Source organism: Lepeophtheirus salmonis, chromosome 3 (genome assembly GCF_016086655.4).
Source record: "Lepeophtheirus salmonis chromosome 3, UVic_Lsal_1.4, whole genome shotgun sequence".
In the NCBI taxonomy this organism is placed as follows: Eukaryota; Metazoa; Arthropoda; class Copepoda; order Siphonostomatoida; family Caligidae; genus Lepeophtheirus; species Lepeophtheirus salmonis.
The window spans coordinates 5,714,709-5,738,061 of NC_052133.2; the positions used below are offsets into that span (position 1 = coordinate 5,714,709).

General features: G+C 32.7%; 2 protein-coding genes and 1 long non-coding RNA gene across 6 annotated transcripts in view; all 3 read left to right on the forward strand.

The window, feature by feature from the left end:
- The first annotated feature begins 783 nt into the window (after nucleotides 1–783).
- Nucleotides 784–11,681, forward strand: arr (low-density lipoprotein receptor-related protein 6). The gene is made up of 7 exons (XM_040708234.2): nucleotides 784–1,664; nucleotides 4,987–5,096; nucleotides 5,151–5,276; nucleotides 6,512–6,708; nucleotides 6,767–7,057; nucleotides 7,114–9,681; nucleotides 9,736–11,681. The coding sequence occupies exons 1-7, from the start codon at nucleotides 1,613–1,615 to the stop codon at nucleotides 11,387–11,389; spliced, it is 4,998 nt and encodes a 1,665-aa protein (XP_040564168.1). The 5' UTR covers nucleotides 784–1,612; the 3' UTR covers nucleotides 11,390–11,681.
- A 124-nt stretch (nucleotides 11,682–11,805) lies between these two features.
- The window catches only part of RhoGAP68F (Rho GTPase activating protein at 68F), a 48,405-nt gene continuing 36,857 nt past the window's right edge, over nucleotides 11,806–23,353 (forward strand). For 3 of the 4 annotated variants that reach the window (XM_071886933.1, XM_071886934.1, XM_071886935.1), the window contains exon 1: nucleotides 11,827–12,067. In XM_071886933.1, the coding sequence (XP_071743034.1) occupies nucleotides 12,040–12,067 (28 nt within the window). In that variant the 5' untranslated portion in view covers nucleotides 11,827–12,039. Of the gene's footprint in view, nucleotides 12,068–23,353 lie in introns of all 4 variants that reach the window. The other variant, XM_040708233.2, reaches the window with a different exon arrangement.
- LOC121114309 (uncharacterized) lies at nucleotides 17,227–17,671 on the forward strand. The gene is made up of 2 exons (XR_005863249.2): nucleotides 17,227–17,365; nucleotides 17,439–17,671. It is a non-coding gene; the product is annotated as an uncharacterized lncRNA (long non-coding RNA).

The following is a 23,353-nucleotide window of genomic DNA, read 5'->3' on the forward strand; positions in this document are numbered from 1 at the left end:
TAAGGGAAGAGTTGAAATTTGAACGAATAATATTATTTATTTTTGAAGTAAGTTTTTTTCCTCCAATATTAGGACAAGTAAAATTTGGCCGCTTGTTCCCTTTAGTTATGTTCCCACTGGTTTACAGACTAAGAAGAACAAATTCGAATTTAATCAATCAACGTTCAAAACAGTAATAAAGAGAGGCAGAAAATGTACAGTTGACATCAAAATACTATGTACATTTTTTGTGCTAATAATGTAACACCCTACTACCAACTGATTTTGGGCCTTATTTCTGTGTGTTATACGAAGAAAGGTTTCGAGAAACAATAAAGATAACAAAGTATCTTCACGTCCAGAGCTAAAAGCCCAATTGGTCACTCTAATTATATTTAGTAAATTTTGTGAAACAAAATATTATTTATTCATCAGAATCATTTGAAAATTATTGCACCATAAAGTATATTATGAAATAGCCCATCTGAGATAATTGGAGCGTACATAACGCAACGTGAATTCTCAGACTCCCACGCTCCTTATACAAAACCAGTTATTAATATAAATTGTCTCTCATCATTGATTAATTTATTTATAATTTTGAATCCATAACGATTAATTGATGGAATGGTTTATTTAGAGTGAGAGGGGAGAGGGAAACCCATTATTCATTTCATGAAAACTCGGGAGTATGTAGTAGTAATTAATAGAAGGTCAGCAGCAGAGCTCTAAATAACATAATATTTAAAATTAATCTATTAAATTAATGTGTTTACATCTCTAACAGAATGTAAACAGACACCTACAGTAGAAGAAGAACTACGAATCAAGAAGGTAGGAAACAGAAGGAGAAAAATTCAAAAATAATGTTGTGTATGTATGCGGTGTACAAACGTAGCTACAGTATTATTACAGGGAAATTAATTGGTCAACAAATTTGAGCACCACACAAGGTATATTTGTTATTATGGACTTTTATTGGAAGGATCAACTCTTCTATGTACAAAAACACTTATTAATTTGTACAAAGGTTTACCTATCCATCATTACATAAGTCTCATGATCAAGATGTGTACAAGGGTGAAGGTGGGTAGTAATAGTGCTGCTCTTTTATTATTGGAAGAGGAGTTATAATAAGCTAAGGGGGCGCGATAGATAGCTAGGAGTATTAGAAAAGCGCGCTCAAACACCTGATTTTTTCTTATTTTTGAAATTAATGTAAAGAATCAGTTTGTTATGAGGCGCGCGCTCACTTAGGAAGTTTCTTGAGTTCCTTCGGTGAAGCAGCATATGTGTTTTTATCTGTTGTTTATATATGTGAGATTAAAGGCTGGTGGCTGTGAGAATAACAAATATTCCAGGATTCTTTAAGGAGCGAGCTTCAAACTTGTGTCCAGGATTGTAGAATAGTGTAAAGGACCTGTGGAGGTGGGGCCGGTCGTTTAAGGAGCGTGTATTTAAATAAGAGAATTCAAATCTGGAGGAATATGTTGCTGTTGTTGCTCCAATGTTTTCGGAATTGAAGGATTCCACCATCACCACAACCAAGACCTTCACTAGAGCAAGACGCAGTTGGATCTCTCACTCCTTCTCCTCATCAGTGATCGCTCTCTCCCTCTCGTGATATCGTAGGATGTTGCTCCTTCTCCGGATTATTTTACTCGTCTTTTGCTGCGTTTCTCAGGGTAAGGAACTCGTAGCATTTTCATTCATTTATATTTATTCATTCATGCCGTCTAATTCCTTCTGGATCCAGGGTAACAAACAAGCCATTGGCTGGCTCACTCATTCTCTCATTTCCATATCCAATTTATATTTATTTTTAGATCAGAGAGGGGTTTTGAGTATATTTTTAGCCATTTTAATTATTATTTTATTTTAATTTTTGCAGGTGTTTTTTTTTAAATTTTTGTTATTATTATAAAATATGATTTTTTAAAACCCTCGTCTTTTCAATAATTCCTTTATCTATCTGTCTAATGAAAGAAAAATCCCTAGTATTAATATTATTTATGATTCTTATTCATTGTGTTGAATTAAAGAAGAAAAACTCTTCAATCACTCCTCTCCTCGTTAAAAAAATTTATTTATTAGTTTAAGAATCTATGTAGAATGTATCTACACCCACGAAAGGTGTAGATAGTCAGATACTAAGACACAAATCCATTTTAAAAACTTCAATTTTTTAGCTACAAAATAATGAGAGAATTTTCAAGGTTCTTCTTATTCCATGCCTTTGAAAAAATCATTTCCAAACGGGTTTTTAATTTATTTATTATTATCATCCTCATCATCCAAACTATTAAGTTTATCATCACTTAGTCCTTAGAATCTACCGATGCGACTCTTTTTATTATTATTTTATTTTAAATAGATAAATGGAACGAGTTCAAAGAAGGTGGATGAGAATTGATTCAATATCGTATTTGTTATTTCAATAATAATCAGAGCTGCTATTATGCGTATGTAGCACATATTATACGATTGAAATGACATTCAATCTTATTACAATAGTCACATTCTCTACACTCTCCTCAACATACAGAAATTTGATACGTAATTCCCTCTTTAACAACCCTTATTTTCACTACTCTACAATATTGTTTGAATGTAAAGAGCAGAATTTACAAAATTCCCTTTTTATATTTTATTATATGTACAATATACTTCATATATTTGATGTGTACTAGCAATCAGTGAGATTGGCGGAAAGTCCTTGTCATTTGCCTACATCATAATATTATTATATACAAAAATAATCCAGAATGATTCTTCTCAAAATAGAGCCCGGATTACATTTGTACTCTTCGACGAATATCCGTCTATTTCAATTATTCTTATTGACCCTTTGAGTGTGCCGTAAATTGCACTTAGAGTAGTTGATCGTCACAATTAAAGAATAAGAAATTGACAAATTTTAAGTATTTAAAAAGCCAAATCGGAGGCAATATAAGTCTCCTTAATCGAATAAAGGTTCTAAACTATAGCTAAAATTATTGGTTATAGTAATTCATCCCACAAATGTATTCGAATAATAAGCCTATGATTGACTCCACTATGTCTAATATATTGAACATGTCTCCTTTTCAAGATTGTCACATTTATGTAGATTATTGCCCAAATCTCTATTTCTCCCAAAAGTAGTTCTTCTTATCCACCTGTGGGTGTTCTCCCTCCCATCAGCTCCCATTATTACATAGCCTGCCTCTACATGGATACATATACTAAAGATATATTCTTCAAATTCTTTATGTCCTGCTGATTATATTATATTACTTACTATTTTTTGGTGTTGCTGCAAAAACGATGTCCAAATAATATTATTTTGTGAGAAAGACTTTAGTGATTTATTTATTTAGTAGAGACTCTTTGATAGTATGTCAGTCATCATCTCTTTTCCTTGTGTCAGACTTACATACACACATACGTCAAGAAATCTCTTTGATGCATTTCTTCTCAATTATATATATATATATATTTTTTTTTTTCAATGTAGTAATAAAATAACGAAAATAATTTTGGACAAATCGGCATAATATATATATATATATAAATATACATAGATAACTCTTTAGTTTTTTGAGTCAGGACAACGGCTCACTTACATATTCGACGTTCTTTGTTCATCTTTGAATCCTTTATTTTTGTATTTGTAGAAAAATATATTTTCGTCTATGTATCCATTAGTTTTCTACCTTTCTCATAAATACACAACGCCTTCAAATGTATACATACATACATAGATTGTTTATCCTTTCTTCCACTCACTTCAACACTGTATTTTCGTGGTGTAGGAATAATATTGAAGAGGCATTGGTTGGTCCTCCATGGCTGTAATAACAGTCACCAATCAAGTAAACAAATAATAGTTGACAAATTGCAGGAAATAATGTCTGTTTATTTAGATATATCTATATATAATGTGAATTCAATATGTATTTTGTCACATCTGACGTTCTTTATAACGGACAATGGGAATATATTTACAAAATTATTTATTGGAAAAATAGGTTTTGAAGCAATAAACATATGGATGTGTACGAGTAATAGTCCACATGGATACATTGAGGGGATTCCATTTTAATTACACATGTACATACACACACAATAGGCAATACTCATAAAGAAATTTCTTCTCTAAGAAATACATAAATAATATCATCGATCTTTTATTCTTAACATTATTATTTTTTTTATTTATCATTTTCTACAAATCTTTTAATTATTTTCTTGAAATGGATTTTCTTTGTAGCAGCTATGGGGGAGTGAGTATTTTTTGTTTATGCAGATGGGAGTTTCTTATTTATTGATGAATAGTGAATACATAAGAGAGCAGTGACCGTTCTTTATAAAACATGCATATTTGTTGTACATGAATGTTTGTCTTTTTATACAGAGGACTTTTATAAATGTTCAACTCGTTTTAATTTATTATTAATTAAAGTAATAAGAAGATTATTACTGTTATAATAGTAGAGAAAGATGCATTTTTTGGGGTCAAACTCCTTCTACTTACGTGCTCACATCTGCTCTGAATAAATGATCATAATATTATATGTAAAATAATAATTTTTTTTTGTTAAAGGCAATATTCAATTTTTATTTTTTGTTTGAGAAAATCTTCCTCTTTCCCCAAATATTTTGTTTAATTATTATTTTTTACACACTTTACTTACTTTTATATCCTGAGCAATAGGATCAACTCTGTTGGGATTGGAACATATATATCCCTTAGATAGCTGTCCCAATAAAACAGTCAAATAGATTTATGACGGTCATTTATTCTTATTTTCTTTTTTACCTTCGAACATACTCCTGCTACTTCTAGCATTAGTCCTCTCTCCCCCCACTAGTTCTCCTCAATGTGACCGTTAAATATTATTGAACCTATTTCAATAATAAGAAAGGGATTCTTATTTTTTTTACCTATAAATTCCATTCCCTTCATCTCCCAACAACAACAATAGCGATGCCACTAAATTATTCCTTATTCATTTTTTTCCCCAGGAGTTCGGGGTCGTCCCTATATTCTATTTGCCAATAAAAAGGATATCCGACTCGTAGAAGTCCCTCCAGATGAATCTCAAGGCCCTCCAAAAACTACAATTGTGGTCAAGGTATTTTTATACTTTTATATATAATTATAATAAATTATTAATTTATTATTACAGCATTTAGAGGATGCAACAGCATTTGACTTCTTTTTGGAAGATGGGATCGTTTGTTGGACAGAAATAGCACCAAAGGTTATACGATGTTCCGAAATTGATCCAAGGAAGAAAGGTCGTGTCAAAAAGGTAAGCTGAAATTTATGGGTTCTTTAACTTTAAAAATTATGAATAATATACTAGGTATATTTTAACGCAACAGGGGGTCGTCTAAGGTTTTTACATACTTTTTCCCCTTCCTATGCTTCAAAGTAATTTAACGCTGTGTTAAGCCAAAGTCCATGTGTACTTATACACATTTGAAGAATTGTAATATTAATACTACATATGTATTTACTAGTGTTAGGGGCTCGGTCGGACACTGTTATGATTTTTAGCGAACCGAACTAATTCGGTCCTTCAAAAAACTTTGGTCCGGACCGGTCTTAAAGAAAAATTCGCTTTGGATTGGTTTTACAAATAAAAAAATCTGTTTCATTTAAAAGACGCTTCAGATCGATTCTATGGATGAATGGTGGATGTTATGTGTGTTTCAAAATTGTGAACATCGGCTCAATACCTCATATATAATTGTGTTGTATTAATTATATTTGTACAATTGATCAATTAAGATATGGTAAAAATCGATCCATAGATTAAGACCGAAAAAATCTATCTTTATATGACGGCGTTACACAAATATACACCGTACTTTGTTTTTAGCTGTGGAAGTGTCTGCTTCTTTTCCTCTGATCAGTGTTCTGAACATTTGATTGGTTGAATTAGAATTAACTTCTTTTAAGCTGTTATCAATTTTCAACTATTATTGAATAATAGTTGTATAGTTGGGAAGAATTGGCTAACTGCCAGTCGTTTTTTGGTGTGTTTAGTTTTCTTTTCGGATGAAAGGTTGCATGATACCATGAAGGTAACGGCGGAATTTAAATTGAAATCGAAGAAATCAGTCCACGATTTCAAAACGATTAAATTTCGGAATACGGTCTAACATCGCGGTCTGGAACAAAATATATGTCCTAATCGGCTAGAAAAAATCACTTTAAGAATGAACAAGGGAACTAAACTGGTCTTGGACCGAGTTTCAACACTAATATGTACATGGGTATTATATATATTATTAATATGCATGTCTTTGAGTCAAAGGGTTTTAGCGAACCGAAAAAAAGGTGTACCTTGCATACAAATGGTGTTTTTTCCCCTCTACTTTGTAGACCTATATAATAAAATAATATTATGACCGTTTGAGAGGTGAATGCCATAATTTTGAGAGATTTATACATATTATGTATATAATGCTGTTTTTATTTGTTCATAAATCTTATATCTGAAAAGGTCGAGCTCGATTTATCATATTAATAATTTTGCAGAATACAATTGTCAATACGGGCTTACTCAAACCTGAAGGTCTTGCTTGCGATTGGATTGGTAAAAAAATTTATTGGACCGACTCCGAAACAAAGAGGATTGAAGTATCTAGCTTAGTTTTAAATTCCTCTGAAAGAAAAGTATTGGTATGGGAGGATTTGGATTTACCAAGAGCTATTGTCTTATCTCCCAAGGATGGGTATGTGTATTTCATAATTAATTAATTAATATTTCTAATTGTTTCTAATTATACATAGACTTATGTTTTGGTCCGATTGGGGAACATATCCTAAAATTGAAAGAGCTGGAATGGATGGATCTGATAGGCGTCTATTGGTAGATCAGAATTTGGGTTGGCCGAATGGGATTACTTTGGATTATGAAAATAGGTTGCTCTATTGGATTGAAGCCAAATGGCATTACATAGCTTCTGTGGATTGGGAGGGAAAAGATCAGAAGAATTATTATTCTGATAAGAATGATTTACCTCAGCCCTTTGCCATATCTTTCAAAGGGAACGCCCTTTATTGGACAGATTGGACGACAAAGTAAGTCTTATAAACTTATTATATTTGTCTATCTACAATTTAATTTAAATTTTTAGTTCTCTTCATACCATGAATATATCTACTTGGTATGAAAACTCAAAAACAATTGACCGAATAAAGCTTCGAGGAAAGTTAACGCCCATGGATATTAAAGTTTTTGAGCCAAGTAGACAAAAAGTTCCTGAAATTCCATCACACTGTTCCATTGATAATGGGGGATGCTCTCATCTCTGTCTATCCAGTCCCATTTCGTACTCTTGCTCCTGTCCTACAGGTCTTCAAATGGTTGATGAGTCAAACTGTGCGGAAGAATTTAAAAATGTCTTGCTCATGGCTAGAAGGGATGATCTTCGAAAAATCAGTTTAGATACTCCTGATTTGACGGATCTAGTAATTCCACTTCAATTTGATGATAATAATTCAAGCTCAAAACACGAAATGAATTCCATTGCCATTGATTATGATCCTGTACTTGGAGATGTATACTGGACGGATCAATTTCTAGGTATTCATAGAGCCAAATTAGATGGTTCTGAAGTGACTGATGTCATCATCGATGAAGTTGACCATCCTGACGGCTTAGCTGTGGATTGGTTGACTCGAAATGTGTATTGGTCGGACACTGGAACAGATAGAATAGAAGTAGCTAGATTGAACGATGGTAAAATTCGTCGTGTAGTCGTATCAGGTGATTTGGATGAACCCAGAGGGATTGCTCTAGATCCAATGCGAGGTTGGATGTACTGGTCTGACTGGGGAAAGCCAGCCAAAATTGAAAAAGCTTGGATGGATGGTCGCCATAGAGAAATCCTTGTTTCAGAAGGAATCGTTTGGCCCAATGGTGTAACGATTGACATTGAGGCTCAAAAGCTTTACTGGTGTGATGCCAAAACGGATAAAATAGAAGTTATCAACGTTGATGGCACTGGAAGGCGCGTCATTGTTTCTGAAATTTTACCTCATCCTTTTGGATTAACTGTTTTAGGTGACTATGTATATTGGACTGATTGGAGAGAAAAGACTTTAGAACGGGCACATAAAGATTCTGGAGAGGAACGAGAAATATTGATTAATCATTTGAAGGGCCTTATGGGTTTAAAAGCATCAACTACTCATCCCAATAGTGATTGGAATAACGGTTGTAGTTTGAATAATGGTGGATGCTCACATTTATGCTTATTTACACCATCTGGCCGTGTGTGTGCCTGCCCTAATGACCATGAACTTACTTCGAAAGGCAATACTTGTGAAATACCAGATGCTTACCTTTTATATACTCGAAAAGACAATATTGGTAGAGTTAGCATAAGGAATCCTGAACACAATGGATTTACATTACCTTTAAAAGACGTAAGACATGCATCAGCTTTGGATTACGATAATGGAGAAGCTAGGATCTATTGGACAGACATTGAAGATAAAGCCATTTCTAGATCTTATTTAAATGGCTCTCATCAAGAAGCTATAATAGAATTTGGTTTAGATTTTCCCGATGGACTTGCTTTTGACTGGATTTCTCGAAATATTTATTGGACGGATATGGGGTTACATCGAATTGAAGTATTTTCTAGCAAAACATCAAAGAGGAAATGTTTGATTTGGAAGAATTTGCATTCACCTTCCTCTCTTGTTCTTGATCCCGTCAATGGTGATATGTATTGGTCCTCTTGGGGGGAAAAGCCTTTTATTGAAAAATCAGCTCTTGATGGTAGCTCACGGTCCATTTTTTTAAACGATGTTGGGAGATCATATGGATTAACCATTGACTTTACAGCATCTCTTCTATACTGGTCTGATCTTGATGGAAGCTCAATAGCCTTTGTATCCCTGGTAGAAAATTCTGATAAAACTATCACACGTCTTTTATCTGATACCATCAAACAACCATATGGATTGACTTTATACAAAGACACTATATATTGGTCAGACTGGGATAAATCTACAATTGAGAAGGCTAACAAAAATGACGGCTCTGAGAGAATTATTTTGCAAAATAAATTGGATGAAGTAATGGACATTTTGGTGATCCAGGATCAAAATAAAATTGGAACAAATCCGTGTGCTGTATCGAACGGCAATTGTTCGGATCTCTGCCTCTTTGTCTTAGGAAAAGTGACTTGTCAGTGCCCATCACATTACGAGACCCGAGGTGGTAATAACAAATGCCTTCCACCCAATTCATTTATTCTATACTCGCAAAAGAATAAAGTATCACGCCTCTTATTAGATGACGAACATCATGTCCCAGATGTCACTTTACCCATTAAAGGACTGCGCAACATAAAATCTGCTACATTTGATCCTATTGATCGAATGCTTTATTGGATTGATCTTGGTGGAAATCGTAGAAATAAAGATGAAGATAGGATTGTTACTATTCGAAGAGCACATGATCTCAACGGAACCCTAATTGATAAACATTGGTTGAGTTTGAAAGAGAAGGATTTTTTACCTTTTGATATTGCAGTGGATTATATTAATCGAATTTTGGTTTGGAGTTGTGAAAAGACAAATGCAATTAACGTCACAAAATTAGATGATGGCGAAAAATGGTCTGGAGGACTTATTTTATCATCCAGTATGGGTGACAAACCTCGTTGTATCGAAATTCATTCAAAAAAAGGGTAAAAATATTTATTTCAAGCGAAAGTTTATTTTACTTATTCTTTTTTCTTTAGATTGATTTTTTGGACAAATGTGGATGCTCCTCTTCGAATAGAACGTTGTTCGATTGATGGCCAAAATAGAAAAATACTCGTAGATACTAGTCTTAGCTCAATTTCAGATATTGAAGTAGATGAAGCTGATAACTTATTATTTTGGGTGGACGTAGATACATTCCGGATCGAATCGTCAGATTTAGAAGGAAATCGACGACAAGTTCTTGTCAATCTGGAAAAATCAAGGAACAAAAACGAACCCGTATTTATTGCAGTGGATGATTTATATTTAGTTTGGGGCATTCGTGATGCTTTGAGTTTATATATTGCTGATAAACGTACTGGCTTACATCAACGTATTTTAAAATCAAATATTAAGCATATGAGTGCTCTTATATCTGTCAACGTCGTAAAGAAACTAAATCATCCATGTTTTTCGTCGGATTGCTCAAACTTGTGTTTACCATCTGGCGCATGCTCTTGTTCTCCGGGTCTTGTTCTTAATCCTGATGGTAGAACTTGTGGTAGTCCACCCACCTGCCAGCCGGATCAGTTTACTTGCAATTCGGGAACTCCAAGTTGTATCCCATTTCAATGGAGATGTGATGGTCAGCCAGAATGTTCCGATCATTCTGATGAAATGGATTGTCCAGAATGTGGAGTGAATCAGTTTAGGTGCCAAAACGGACAGTGTATCAATGGAACTAATCTTTGTGATAAAATTAATCATTGCTCTGATAATTCAGATGAACTTAATTGTTGTCTTGGGAATCAATTTCAGTGTGTGTTGAGTAAGGAATGTATACCCAGAAATATGACATGTAATTCCTTCTCTGACTGTAGTGATGGCTCAGACGAAATGCTACCTCAATGCAACGTTGTAGGGAGTGAAGGTAATGATGACTCCTCCATGGACTCGAATATGATGCTCACAAAGCCCTCAGTACCTTCTAATACATCCACCTATCTTATTGTTATTTTTGTTGGATTAATGTCTATTTTGGTTTTTGGTCTCAGTGTTTATTATTGTAAAAGAAAGAGTTTGGCTGTGGAAAACGAAGTGGACTCTAGAGATCCTCTTGCTATATCTGCATCGAATCCAATGCTGAATAAAAATAACCCTCCTATCCTTGATCAACGCTCAATCATTACAAATGATCCTATACTCAAACTACCCATCAACACTGGGATTATGTATGATCGTAGTCATGTAACAGGTGCAAGTTCTAGCTCTTCACGTAATGGATCAGTCCTACCCAATAATTCTTATGCTGGGCCACACCCCTCCCCAGCTACATCTGTCATTTCTCACAATGTTATTAGGAGACCTCATCCTCATTTTTCTTCAAATCGCACACCCCCTCCGACTCCTTGTTCTACAGACATAAATGAAGAAGAGTCGGAATATTATTCTCACATACCCATCCGACCTCATTTCCCCTCAGCTGCTAATTCTGTATATGATAGTGAAACCTATGGACCAACTAAACCCCGGCAGCTACTTAGCACTGAAGAGTCCTCTCCTCCTCGAGACTCGTCTTGTCCTCCTTCACCAAATACAGAGAGGTCATTTTTCATTGATAAATCATTATTACCTCCGGGTGGACCCCCTCCATCCCCTGTTCCTTCTATAGACGATGAAACGCTTAATAATCATATTATTAATCCATAACGCATAAAAAACTTACTTGATTTGTACATCAATATTCATTCAGTTATTATTATTAAAGTATTTTTTTGTAGCAAGTAATAATCACATTGAGTTAGTATATTTTTTATAAGATTATTGTTCATATATACATATATATATATTATATATTATTATCCTATTATATAGAGAGACGCAATATTATATATTTCCTACTTCCGCTTTTATTATTATTGTATTTTTAGGTACAATGTATATTATTTTTTTATACTGATTTCATTTAATGAATAAAGATGTTTTTGTTTAACAAAAAGCCGTCGTGTGTTTTTGGTTTTTATTTCTAGATGGACTGTCATAAATTCAAATCTCCCACCTTTCCTCCCCTTACTGATTGCGTCATGTGACGTCATGATCATTTTCTCTCTTTTTTTTATTTCTCTAGCTCCTCTTCTTTCTCCCTCCTCCACACACTGCACTCAAGAGACGACGAAGTGCTGTAATCGAGTGTTGACTGCTACTGTGCTAGTGGTGAGTGAGAGAGAAATCCCCAGATATTGGACGGCATATTGGGTGTCTTATCAAACTACTATGAGTGATGACTACCCATACTTGTACTCCTCCCCAATACATTGAATATTTGTTCGACTCGAAGCATTAGAGTATTAATTGAAGTGATGACGGAGGCCTCCAAGTCCAAAGACGGTAAGAGTCTCGCATTTCTTTCTAGAGCGTTCCTTCTTTTGGCTATGGATTTAAGACTCTCCCTTTCCTTTGGTCTGACTTGAATCCATTATATTATCTATTTAGTATTTCCGCCAAAATGAGTTTGGAGGGAATATTCATTATTGACTATAAGGATTGATTGTCCATCTCTAGCTATGAATTGAGGCTGGATCATCCTGATACTCCTTGATTTCCTATCCTTTTACGTACAAACGTCCTCGGAATCCATCCAAGAGAGAAAGAAAGAGCAAGGGTCTATTAATTCTACTCCTCGACCTCTTTAGGGGCTCTTTCGGAGGAAGGAAGTCTTATAAATTAATTGAATTCCTTATAAGTTAATCTTACAACATGAGAGGATTTTTTTTATTTTACGTAATAATATACGCAAGATACCTACTCCAAGAAATCCCAATGGTCCTATACCATTACCTCGAAATAGAATATCGTGAAAGAAGTAGATTTAGTATGTGGTGCGTCAATATAAAAACAATCTTGAACAAAAATTATGAAAATCAGAAAATCCAATATAATTTTTTCCTTCATAAAAACATACAACTCAATATTTCATTTACATATTTGACTTAATTGTAGCCTTTCTATTCAAATTACGGGGAGGATTTAATATACACAATAATTTTAGCTATATTGTAAAATCGTTATTGGATTTAAGAGAATTATATTGGCCCCTTCCAAATAAATATATTCATTTCTCCTACTTTTAACTTGGAGACGATGCTCTTTGGCTACACTAACTAGTAGAATTGGCGGCACGCCCAAAAGTTTAATAAGAATAGCTTGTTAATAGAAATGGATGATAATTCCTCATTAAAGAATACAAATACAATCCACACTAAATTTTGAAAAAAATCATTGTATTGACGGGCCACTTATTACAATTTACATAGAATAAATTCATGTTTTAGGAATATATGTTCTTCTTTTTTGCATATATGTAGATATTATGCAAAGACTCTCACTATTTTTTGCACTGTGGCTTTGAAAGTTATGACATATTATTATATGATACATATAGAATAACACTTGAATTCATATTCTACCTATAATGAAAGTTGAATGTTCAGGTCCTTTGCTTTGAATAATAATAATAATAAAAATCGTTAATGAGATATAATCATAGCTTTTTTATTGCAAAATTGAAGCATTTCAGCACAACTTATCTTCACACATGACTAAGAACAAAATATAGCTACAATACTAATCTTGACATTTTAATTAACTACATATTATTATCTACATACAAATTATTTATTATAAAATATGCTGACCTTAATTAAACAAATAATCATTTTGATCATTCAACTGTCGAATACTTTTTTATATACATACTATAAAAGAGGGCCCTTGATTATTGGCGGAGTTAAAAATTTGTTCTAGGGTGGTCGATAAAGTTGTATTTATTTACAAACAAACTATATAAGTTTATACATATAATATTTCTTGAGGGCAGGGGCCCGGCCCTCCTGCAAACTCTGTCTATCCCTTTGATTAATTATAATTATAATTACAAAAAAAAAAAAAAAATATTAATTTTTGCACTTTGTAAAAAAAATATTGTGGAGTCAGAGGGAAAGTATATCAACTGCAATATTTTGAGATTATGTCTATGATTAAGTTTTCCAAAGTCAACGTAGTATTCATAATAACCGTGTTACATTTTGTGACGTAGATTCTACGAAAAGATATTGAACATAGCCTTACTGTTTTTTCTATTATAAATGATTTAATTACATATGCTAATGGGATTTAACAAAATCTAATTTTTGACAAAAAAGTGACTTGTCACACTTTTTCTATGTGCCCATGTAATATTATACGAATAATGTAACTAAATATTTGAATTATAAGTGGATCCTTTATTTAACCCATGAATGGGCTACCATTTTGCATAAGGGTCATATTATGTTTTGAATGTCCTAGCCACTGGCCAGGAGCACTAAGATTCTACTGCTTAAATATAAACATTTGTATATATTACAAATTAAACTCATTAAAAGCTCCATGGACTGTAGTTGTGCATGCTTGGTTTAATCCAAATCTTTGTTCTACATACGCTAATATCATTGTTTGAACTAGTTTGATTTGATTATATTGCACATTTGAAAGATGTTCCATTGGTTATTATAAGATTGATTAGCCTGCACTAGACAAAGGGAAATAAGTATGTTCTAATTTTTACTAGTTTCTATCAGAAAGTGAGATGAAGCATATCAAAGGAAGGATTTAGAGTAGACTTGTGATGAGAATGATGCAACAATTGCATATTCCATAGATAGTTGATGCTTATATATTAATAATGTAATTTATCCCTTTAAAATGATGAAAATTACTAATTGATATGCATTATGTGGCACTTAAGATAATAATTATCCAGAAGGTCATCACTTGTAAATATAAATAAAATACATAGTTAAGTAATTTCAATCGATCAAAATGAAATTATAGCATCCATTTATATTTGATAGTTATGAAAATGATAGATGCTGCAACTAAATAAGGCATTATTTTTAACGAATAAATTGTAACTTATATAATCTGCATAAAAAGTTACAACTTATAAGTATCGTGTACAAGTTGCGATTTTGTACAAGATTTAACTTGTATAAAAGCTTGAACAAGTTGCAGCAACTCAAAAAAGAGATTACGAATTTAGAATACTTGTGAGGATATCAATGCAATTATTGAATACTACCGGTAGTATCCGGTTTTTCTCCAGAGTTATTATGTGTCGAAGAACAGACCAAATTTGCTTTAATAACATTGAAGATAATTACCAAAGAAATCATCAGTGTTACTCTCCCTTTTTCATGAGCTCACTCACATTTAGTTACTCAATACTTATTTATTCTCTCCGCACAAATGAAGAACAAATGACAACAGCTTGAGAATATTTAAAAAAAAAAAAACATTGCTCAGGTTGCCAACAACAACAAAACTCCCACACTAAAAAATTATAAGGATTTACAACGCTAAATATATGTTCTCCTCTTTTTCTTCTTTATTATGGCATGCTGAGCTTTAGCTACACAAGCAATCAGTTTATACCAGTTTTAACTTGTTAACATCATATACATCTAATACATGACCTAATCATTAATATTGGGCTTTTTTTATTTAATATTAAATATTAGTATTATGGAGAATAATTATTATTTTAATTGATGCATATAAATTTCAGTCAAATTATAATGAGATCTAATCAATTTTGTATAGTTACAAAAATTATTAAAAAAAGTCCTAGCCTTTATATTTTTTTAATTAGTACCAATAGGAGCATGCATCAGTTGCCTATGGATTTGTTTATTTTTTCGAAAATATAAGATTTTTATTTTCATAATATATATCTACTCAGAGGTGTCTGCGGGATTATATTTGGGGGTGTTGAAAATTACATTTTTATAGACAAAAATTTCAAAATTTGATTTTAAATATTAAAGTTTTTGATTTTTTTTTTTTTTAAATCCAAAGCTGTTGACAAAAAATTCAAAAATCCACACCTGTTTTGATAAAAATACATTTTTTAGGGGAAAAAATTCAAAAATTATATTATATAAAATTTTCTAGTAAAAAGAAAAAAAATTATAAATTCTGGGGGGGCGAAAGTACCACTGCTACTTATTAGTGTTGAGACTCTGTGCGAGACTGATTTTTTTTCAGAGGTGTTGACCTAGACTCGAGTCTATATTTTGAAGACTTGCAACTCGAATTTATCACACAATCAAAGTCTCAAGACTTTACTTGGACTCGAAAGTCATTTCAATTTTTGTAATAGATATAAAGCATCTTTAATTTTTTTTTCTAAGAACTTAAACTGAACTCGTTTAAAATATTCAACTTGTTAGCAAATACTTGATACCCAATTTGAACTTGCAGTATAATGAATTTACCTCTGGTCTTAAGTTAAGTTTTCAATAGGTGGGGATAATTGACTTACAACCACCTGATTTTGGGCATATTTCCTGTTCATCTTCAGATTAAGGTTGCATGATACAATTAAGGTTACAACGCGTAATATCGTTGACTGAAATTCAAATCCCAGTGTCGAAATGAAAATCGTTGACTGAAATTTCCTATGCTTCACTCACAAACTTTTTTTTCTTAAAAAAATGTCATTTTTCCAAATCAAATATATTTCCTTAAAACACCGGACCAGATCAAGACTGATTATTATTATTATTTTTTTGAGGATCAAACTTATCAACGAAATTTGGCCAAACCTAATTAGGACTAAATTATTTAGAATTTTAACAATCCTAGTTAGCGATCTAGGATTTCCTTACCGAAACCCAACACTATTTCTTACAATTTACATACTAATTCCTATATCCTATTTGATTTTTTTTCGTTTTTTTCATAGTACAGGATTCACAGCGACAATTAACCATGGCCTCCTTCAATTGAAGGACGACTTTATCGTCAAAATATACATATTATGTATATTATCTTCCTCTTTATGGGATGTTATTATTATCTTAATGTTATTACACTTGACAAACGTCCTTCGAAAAATATAAATTAAGTGATTCAAATCACACAAATACATACATACATTATATATTGTATAATGTATAGAGATACCTAGAGTGTTGCCATCAAAACGTATTTGTTATTTGATGCTCTCTTAGGCTATTAAGAATTAATAATTTATAATCCTTGAAATATTACAATAGCCTTATCTCAAATCAGAAGTGGTTAACAGTCTTTATACTGCAAGTTCAAGTCCTTGAATATTTTCATCGAGTCCAGTTCAATTCCTCAGAAAATAGAAGATACTTTTAAGAGTTCGTTATATCCATTGATATGAATTACCATTCTAAGTCCCATTCTCCGTCTCCAATTGACAATGATATAGTGCATCTCTATGTAAAATTAAAGTTCAAACTTCCAGCTATTAAATTATATACACTTTCTTGATATATTCTACTTGAAGCTATGAGCCTATGAAAATGAAAAAAAAACATCAATTTCTAACTTTAAACAAAGATGACTGGAATTCTAAACGACGTGATAAAGACATCATAAAACGGCTTTGGAATATATTGATATCATTACTTCCCCCTAACGAAGTTCAACGGAGGTTATGTTTTTGCTTCTGTTTGTTAGTCTGTTGGTCACCAGGATTACGGCAAAACATACTGATCCATTTTGATCAAACTTGGTACGAAGATCGTATATGGTCACAGTAAGAGTCCACTAAATTTTGAGAGGTCAAAGTCAAGATAGCACAAGACTTTAATTAAAACTTTGGAACATATTGAGGTACAGAGTTCAAATTGGTGTCTTTATTTAGGTTTAATAAAGATGCTTTATATTACAAATTAATATAATTTAGGAAAAATGACGATAGGTGGATGGTTTGCGCTTTACAGAGTGCCAATTCTAGTTTGTCTATATTTTCAAGATCAAGTGCCTCATAAAAGCCTATATATATACATATTTTGTACTTGCTTTGTATAAACATATTACATGTATCATGTTTGTAGATATTTCTCATTGTCAGTGGTTCCCATTCGGGACTCCCCTAAAGATTACGTGAATAATAAATAAAAAATTTGGTTGAACTAATGAATACGAGTTGTTTTTTGTGGCAGACAGGAACGTGTCCTATGTAACACTTATGTTATTATCCCAAGTTCTTCCCATTCATGAAGCCTAGATCAAAAATGCAATTAAAAAAGTAACTCTGTTCAATTAAACGTAATTGGCTTTTTCTAGTCGTTTTTTTTTTAAAGTGCCATGTCGTGGAGATCGAGTGTTGATAATCATTCACCAAAAACTTAATACTGTGTTTACTCATGATAATTTATATATTGTTATTTTATCTTAAATCTCTTTGAGTAGTTGAAGGATGAGAGGTTGTGAGAGCCTTTATATTCTTAGTTGTTAAGATATTATTGGCTGAACATATTTTGTATGTAGTAAAAATCAAAAAAATGCTAGTATAGAGTGACAAAAAGGTTCGGAATCAGTGCTCTTTGTAGATATATATTTCCTCTATTTATAGAAGGAGTTTTTATGCATTACTTACATACCTTATCAAAGTCAGTTACTTATTGTTTAAATAATTAATATGATGACTACAATATGTCTAGAATGTTTGCTATCTTACAATATGATAAAGACTTTGTATGATTCATTTAGGAAGAGCGTTAACTCTCTTAAAGTAATATGAAAATTGTAAAACTCTACACAATATATTATATGTGTTGTACAAGCTAGACCTTGCACGTCATAATATGGCTTTGTTAATTATACAATTAGTCATTCAAATTATTAATGTCCATTCATTGATGCTATTATTTCATTTTGATCTATTGAAATTACTTAATTATTATAAATATGTAGGTTTACAAATGATGGAACTGTAAATACGTTTCAATTATATTTTTTTATTAAATATGTCAAAAATTACAGCATTAAATATATCGACCATCCATGGAACATTCAATTTTTTCACTTTTCTCCCCATATTAGTGTAAATCTTTCATTAATTCACTTTTCTCACCATATTAGTGTAAATCTTTCATTAAAAACTATTCATCTCATTTTTTGGCTGTAACTTGTAGACGAGATATACGTAATACCATGAGCCACGCAAAAGGGGTCCATGTCCACGCCAATTTTTGAGAATTTACAGTTAACAAGTTTCCCGTTCTCCAAAAATACAGAGAGACTTGGATCCTTTAAACATATTTCGAAACAATGCAGGGCCCTACGGAGTTAAGTTAAGGATAGTTGTCTAAAAAACTCTAGCTTAGTAGGTTTACCGTCTAAATGTCGATTGAGCTCGATTAAGGTTATGGGGGACGTGTTTATCCTCAACAGGAATGGTTCTATTTACATCCCATTCAAGGGCAAAGAGAAAAGTTGAAGGCCAAGACATTTAAGAGGAGTAATTCAAATCACAAAATTTTATAAATGATAAACTTGATCCATTAAAACACAACCTCAGCTTAGTAAATAAGAGCTAGAGCCTCGCCTCAGGATAGCTATTCTCCACAATTGCAGGGGCTATAAAGGGAGCCGAAACGGGGATACTATCCGGAGTAGTTATGGGGAGAGGGGGAAGCTGGGATTGATACAAACGTTATTTTGATTTCTAAAAAAGGATATTTGGCCAATTATAGGTTATGAGCGTTGTTTGTTTGTAAATAAGGGGACAGAGAGTGTCGCCATTTTGTGACAAAATAATACAGCTCACTGTATGATTATTATCACATACCAAGGAGACACCAGCGCCCTCAAGCAATCTACACTTATATTAGCTCAGGCTACATAAAGTCCTACCACCTCGGGGATAATATATATTTTTAGACAACTCATACATTATTGGTATGGTTTGTAGGGGAGATAAGATAAATATTTTGAAATTAATAAACCTTAGGGTAAAATTTTTATTCTTGTTTATCATCCTAAACTTTTTTATTTAAAAAAAAGATATTTCTTTTTTTTATTTATCTTTATTACATATTAAACTAGAGAGAATAAGAGTCCTTTTTTGCACAAATATGTCCTATTTTACATCCTTCAAATCGACTTAACTCATAAAAACCATGACATTTGATGAATTTATAAACACTCTGAACAAGATATAAATTGAGGAAATACCCGAGCAAATGGGGACAGTTCATCACCCAACACATAGCAGTAAAATAAATTACAATTATTGGCCCCTTTACTTTCAAAAACGAAGGTGGGGGCCTGAATATGTATATTGTACCTACACTTTTAAGATACTTCTATATTTCCACTTTTGCCTTCTTTACTTTTTGTTGTTCGTCTTCTTTTTAAGGATATTAATATGATTTATTAGATATATTTTGTATATATTAATATAATATGTAATTACCCCCTACGAATATTTAACTTACACCACTGACTGCCTTTATAAAAAATAATACTGGAAAAGACACACAAACTTCCTCTCTCTTGAGTCATATAATGTACATTTCCAATTAAATTTAGTACTTATGCTGCATATAAAAATTAGACGGAAGTAACACTACATAAATATATATAATGTATCTATTATTTTTATATAAGCGGATAATTTCTCATTTTTTTTTTGAAAGGTTCTGTGTTTTGTAAACTCTCTAGTTCCGTTACTCCCTCAATAAAAGGAAATATCGCCACTGATACAGCCTACTATTTCATAACCATATTTATATCAATTATGGGATTTATATTCAAATTTCTGAATAATAATGTCTACCAGCTTTGTCAAGAAGGGCTGCCCTGCTTTCAGAACAATAATATAGATGTGCATTGAAGTTAAAGGCTCAGTTTTTGAGAAATAAATCATGCTTAAGGTGTACTTAATAACTGCCATTAAGCTTTTTGTTGTACGAATTCATTTGCGGCCTTGGCAGCACTTTTAATGTTTTGCGTCTGGCGTGCACTAGCGACTAGTCCCCCTCGGTACATCAGACCGGTCTATGATTTTCAGGCATAAATCCAACACTCATACAAACATATTATATTTTTCAATGTCACGAATTAAAGGTCATTTCTTGTTCCATTACTTCTGCTATTAAACATTAAATGGCATGTATACAAACTTGGCTATTCTTTATATTTGTATGTATATTATAATCTATGGATTGGTCAAGTCTTTTAAAGGGCTGTTTATAAAGTTCTATGTTTTATTATTATTATTATATATACTTGTATCTTTCTTTTCTTCTTTTTTGTTGTCGTCACGAATGGACATTAGAGGTCATTTTTATAATCATTACTTTGATTTTGTGAATCAGTCAATTTCCTCGACTTTTATCCTAACTGAGTATGACGTATGCTCAGAAATTTTTGAATATAATTCAGACATAAAAACAGACAAATTTCTTTCAATTGGAGGTTTTGATCATGGCCTCCAATCTAGGACGAAACTTGGAGCTGCATGTCTTGATGAAGTTTAGCTCTTAATAGGATCATGCTTCAGACTATATTATGGGCTTAAGTATTCCTTTGAGCTAGCCAAAGACAGTTAAGTCGAGGGGAGACAATTTAATTTTGAAGGAGGTCATGAGCCTTCTTTTTCCTACGCGTACTATAGATAATGATCTATATAGGATATTATGATATCCTCTTGTAAACATTCAGGCCTTTATCATCTTTAAACAGGATGTCCATCTTTCACTCCGTCAACTCACAGACAAGGCCAGAAACTGTTATTTTCCCATTTTTGACTAAAATTGTAGTCGACAGTCCTTAAAAGCTCACTTGTCTACACAATCTTGTCTCTGATCCTCTCGCTGACGTCAACATTTTATAGCTGAAGCCATATTGTTTGTAAGAACAGCATAAATATGTCGTGATCTCAATTAAGTATGGTTCTCCCTTGTGTATAAAGATCAATAGTTTAGAAACAATTTGGCAAGCCAGGTTAAATTATTTGTTTTTTCCATAACTGAATTGATTTGTTATGGCAAAAGGCACGGAATTCAAAAGACTTTAATATTAAATGGGAATACCTGTGTCTTAGTGATTTTTTCTAAATGTAACCATGGAATTCTAAACACAACGAAAAATCAGGCATGCAGCTGAGCTTATTTTTGTGGGTTTTTTTACTCATGAAGGATAGAGTAAAAAATTAAGTTGAATCACTCCTATTTGATACTCATATAGGATGCCTGAGTATTCCATGTGTGTAGAATTCCATGATGTAACCCAAGCAATATTTTTTCTAATTTCATATATTGATTATATAAAGCTATTATTAGAGGTGTAGTCTACTTGAATCATTAATCATTTTATACTCAAACTTGACTTGGAACATATACACTTGAATAAAGCCGATTAAAGTTTATTCTAAATAATTATTTAGATAATTTATAATGGATATTAATTTGTAATTATTAGGGGGGGGGGGCAACAACGGGATTAGGTATAAAACAGAGTTGTATAAAATATGTCTTCTCGGTTTGTAAAAATTAAAGAGACCGAAAATGAGCAAGGTAAGCCTGATTATTCAAAAAATGTTTAGAGAAGAGCAGCTTGGCTGTCATGACGTTTTATAAGATTAGCTGCAAGCAACTATGAGAGGAAGGAAATGAACACATATCCTACTCCTTATATAGCAATCATATTCTAATCTGAGTAAAACAAGGACTTCCGAGTAAACACTCATTTTGACTTTGCGTCTTGCATGAGCACACACACTAGTTATTACTTTATACTTAAATGTCCCCTTCTCAATGATTAAACAATACTGGTAACAGCTATCGAAAATAAAAAATCTTGCTCAGGTTACAACTACAAAAAGTATATCCCACTTTCTATGTCATATTTTATACAACACTATGTATAAATATACAAGGTCGTTCAGGTAAATCCGGACTACCTTTAACTGCATCCTTATCAATAAAGGAAGCCAGTACTTGCCGACATCCAACCTCTCCTTTGGCTCAAATAAGATGGGGTGGGTGGGTATGGCACGGATGTTGCTCCCAATGACCCCAAGGGTCATGATGCTATTTGGAAACTCGGTTTTAAAGACGGAGAGGGTATATTGGCTGTCTCTGTGACCAACCATCTGTCGTTCTGGATGTTGTGGGATATTTCGACTGCCCATTGTTTCTCATCCAAATAAAAGATGAGACGGTTACCATGGGACTTCAAATACTTCAGCAATTTTGTTCCGTGGGAAGCACAGGTGTCCTTCATTTTGTCTGTAAGGATATATCTATTGTAGTGGCAGTATGAATTCATCCTCAGGTCTGTTTTTATGGCGCTTTTTGGTAAGAATGTTAATCGGAGTCCAAGGAGAATACTTCAAGGAACGTTTCAACCCGACGAGAAATATGGTAGTGCGCTTTTTATCCCTCCAGGACTTGTGGGTGTTTATCTTGTTTGTCCCCTTCTCCTTCTAGTTATTGTAGACGTCGTAGACTGTGCTCTTTAAATATCAGAGCATCTTCTTGATGTACGCTAGGCTGGGTCCCGCAAAAACAAATTCGGAGATGTTGTTCCTCCAGGTCTCTTACATCGTTAATACTTGTTTTGAATTAAAGGTTGTGTAACTAACTTAAAGTTAAGGCTAACCTCTCACTTTAAAATTGAAATAATAACCAAATTAAATGATTTCCTTATTGTTCTGGATGTAGTCAAATATGGTGCGGATTTACTTGAATGACCCTGTTTAGGGTATTAATGCTATTGTTAATTATTATTCTATTGATATGTATGTGAAAATCCATCAAGCAACTTGTAAAAAAGCCTAAGAAATCACACATAAATAAATAAATACTG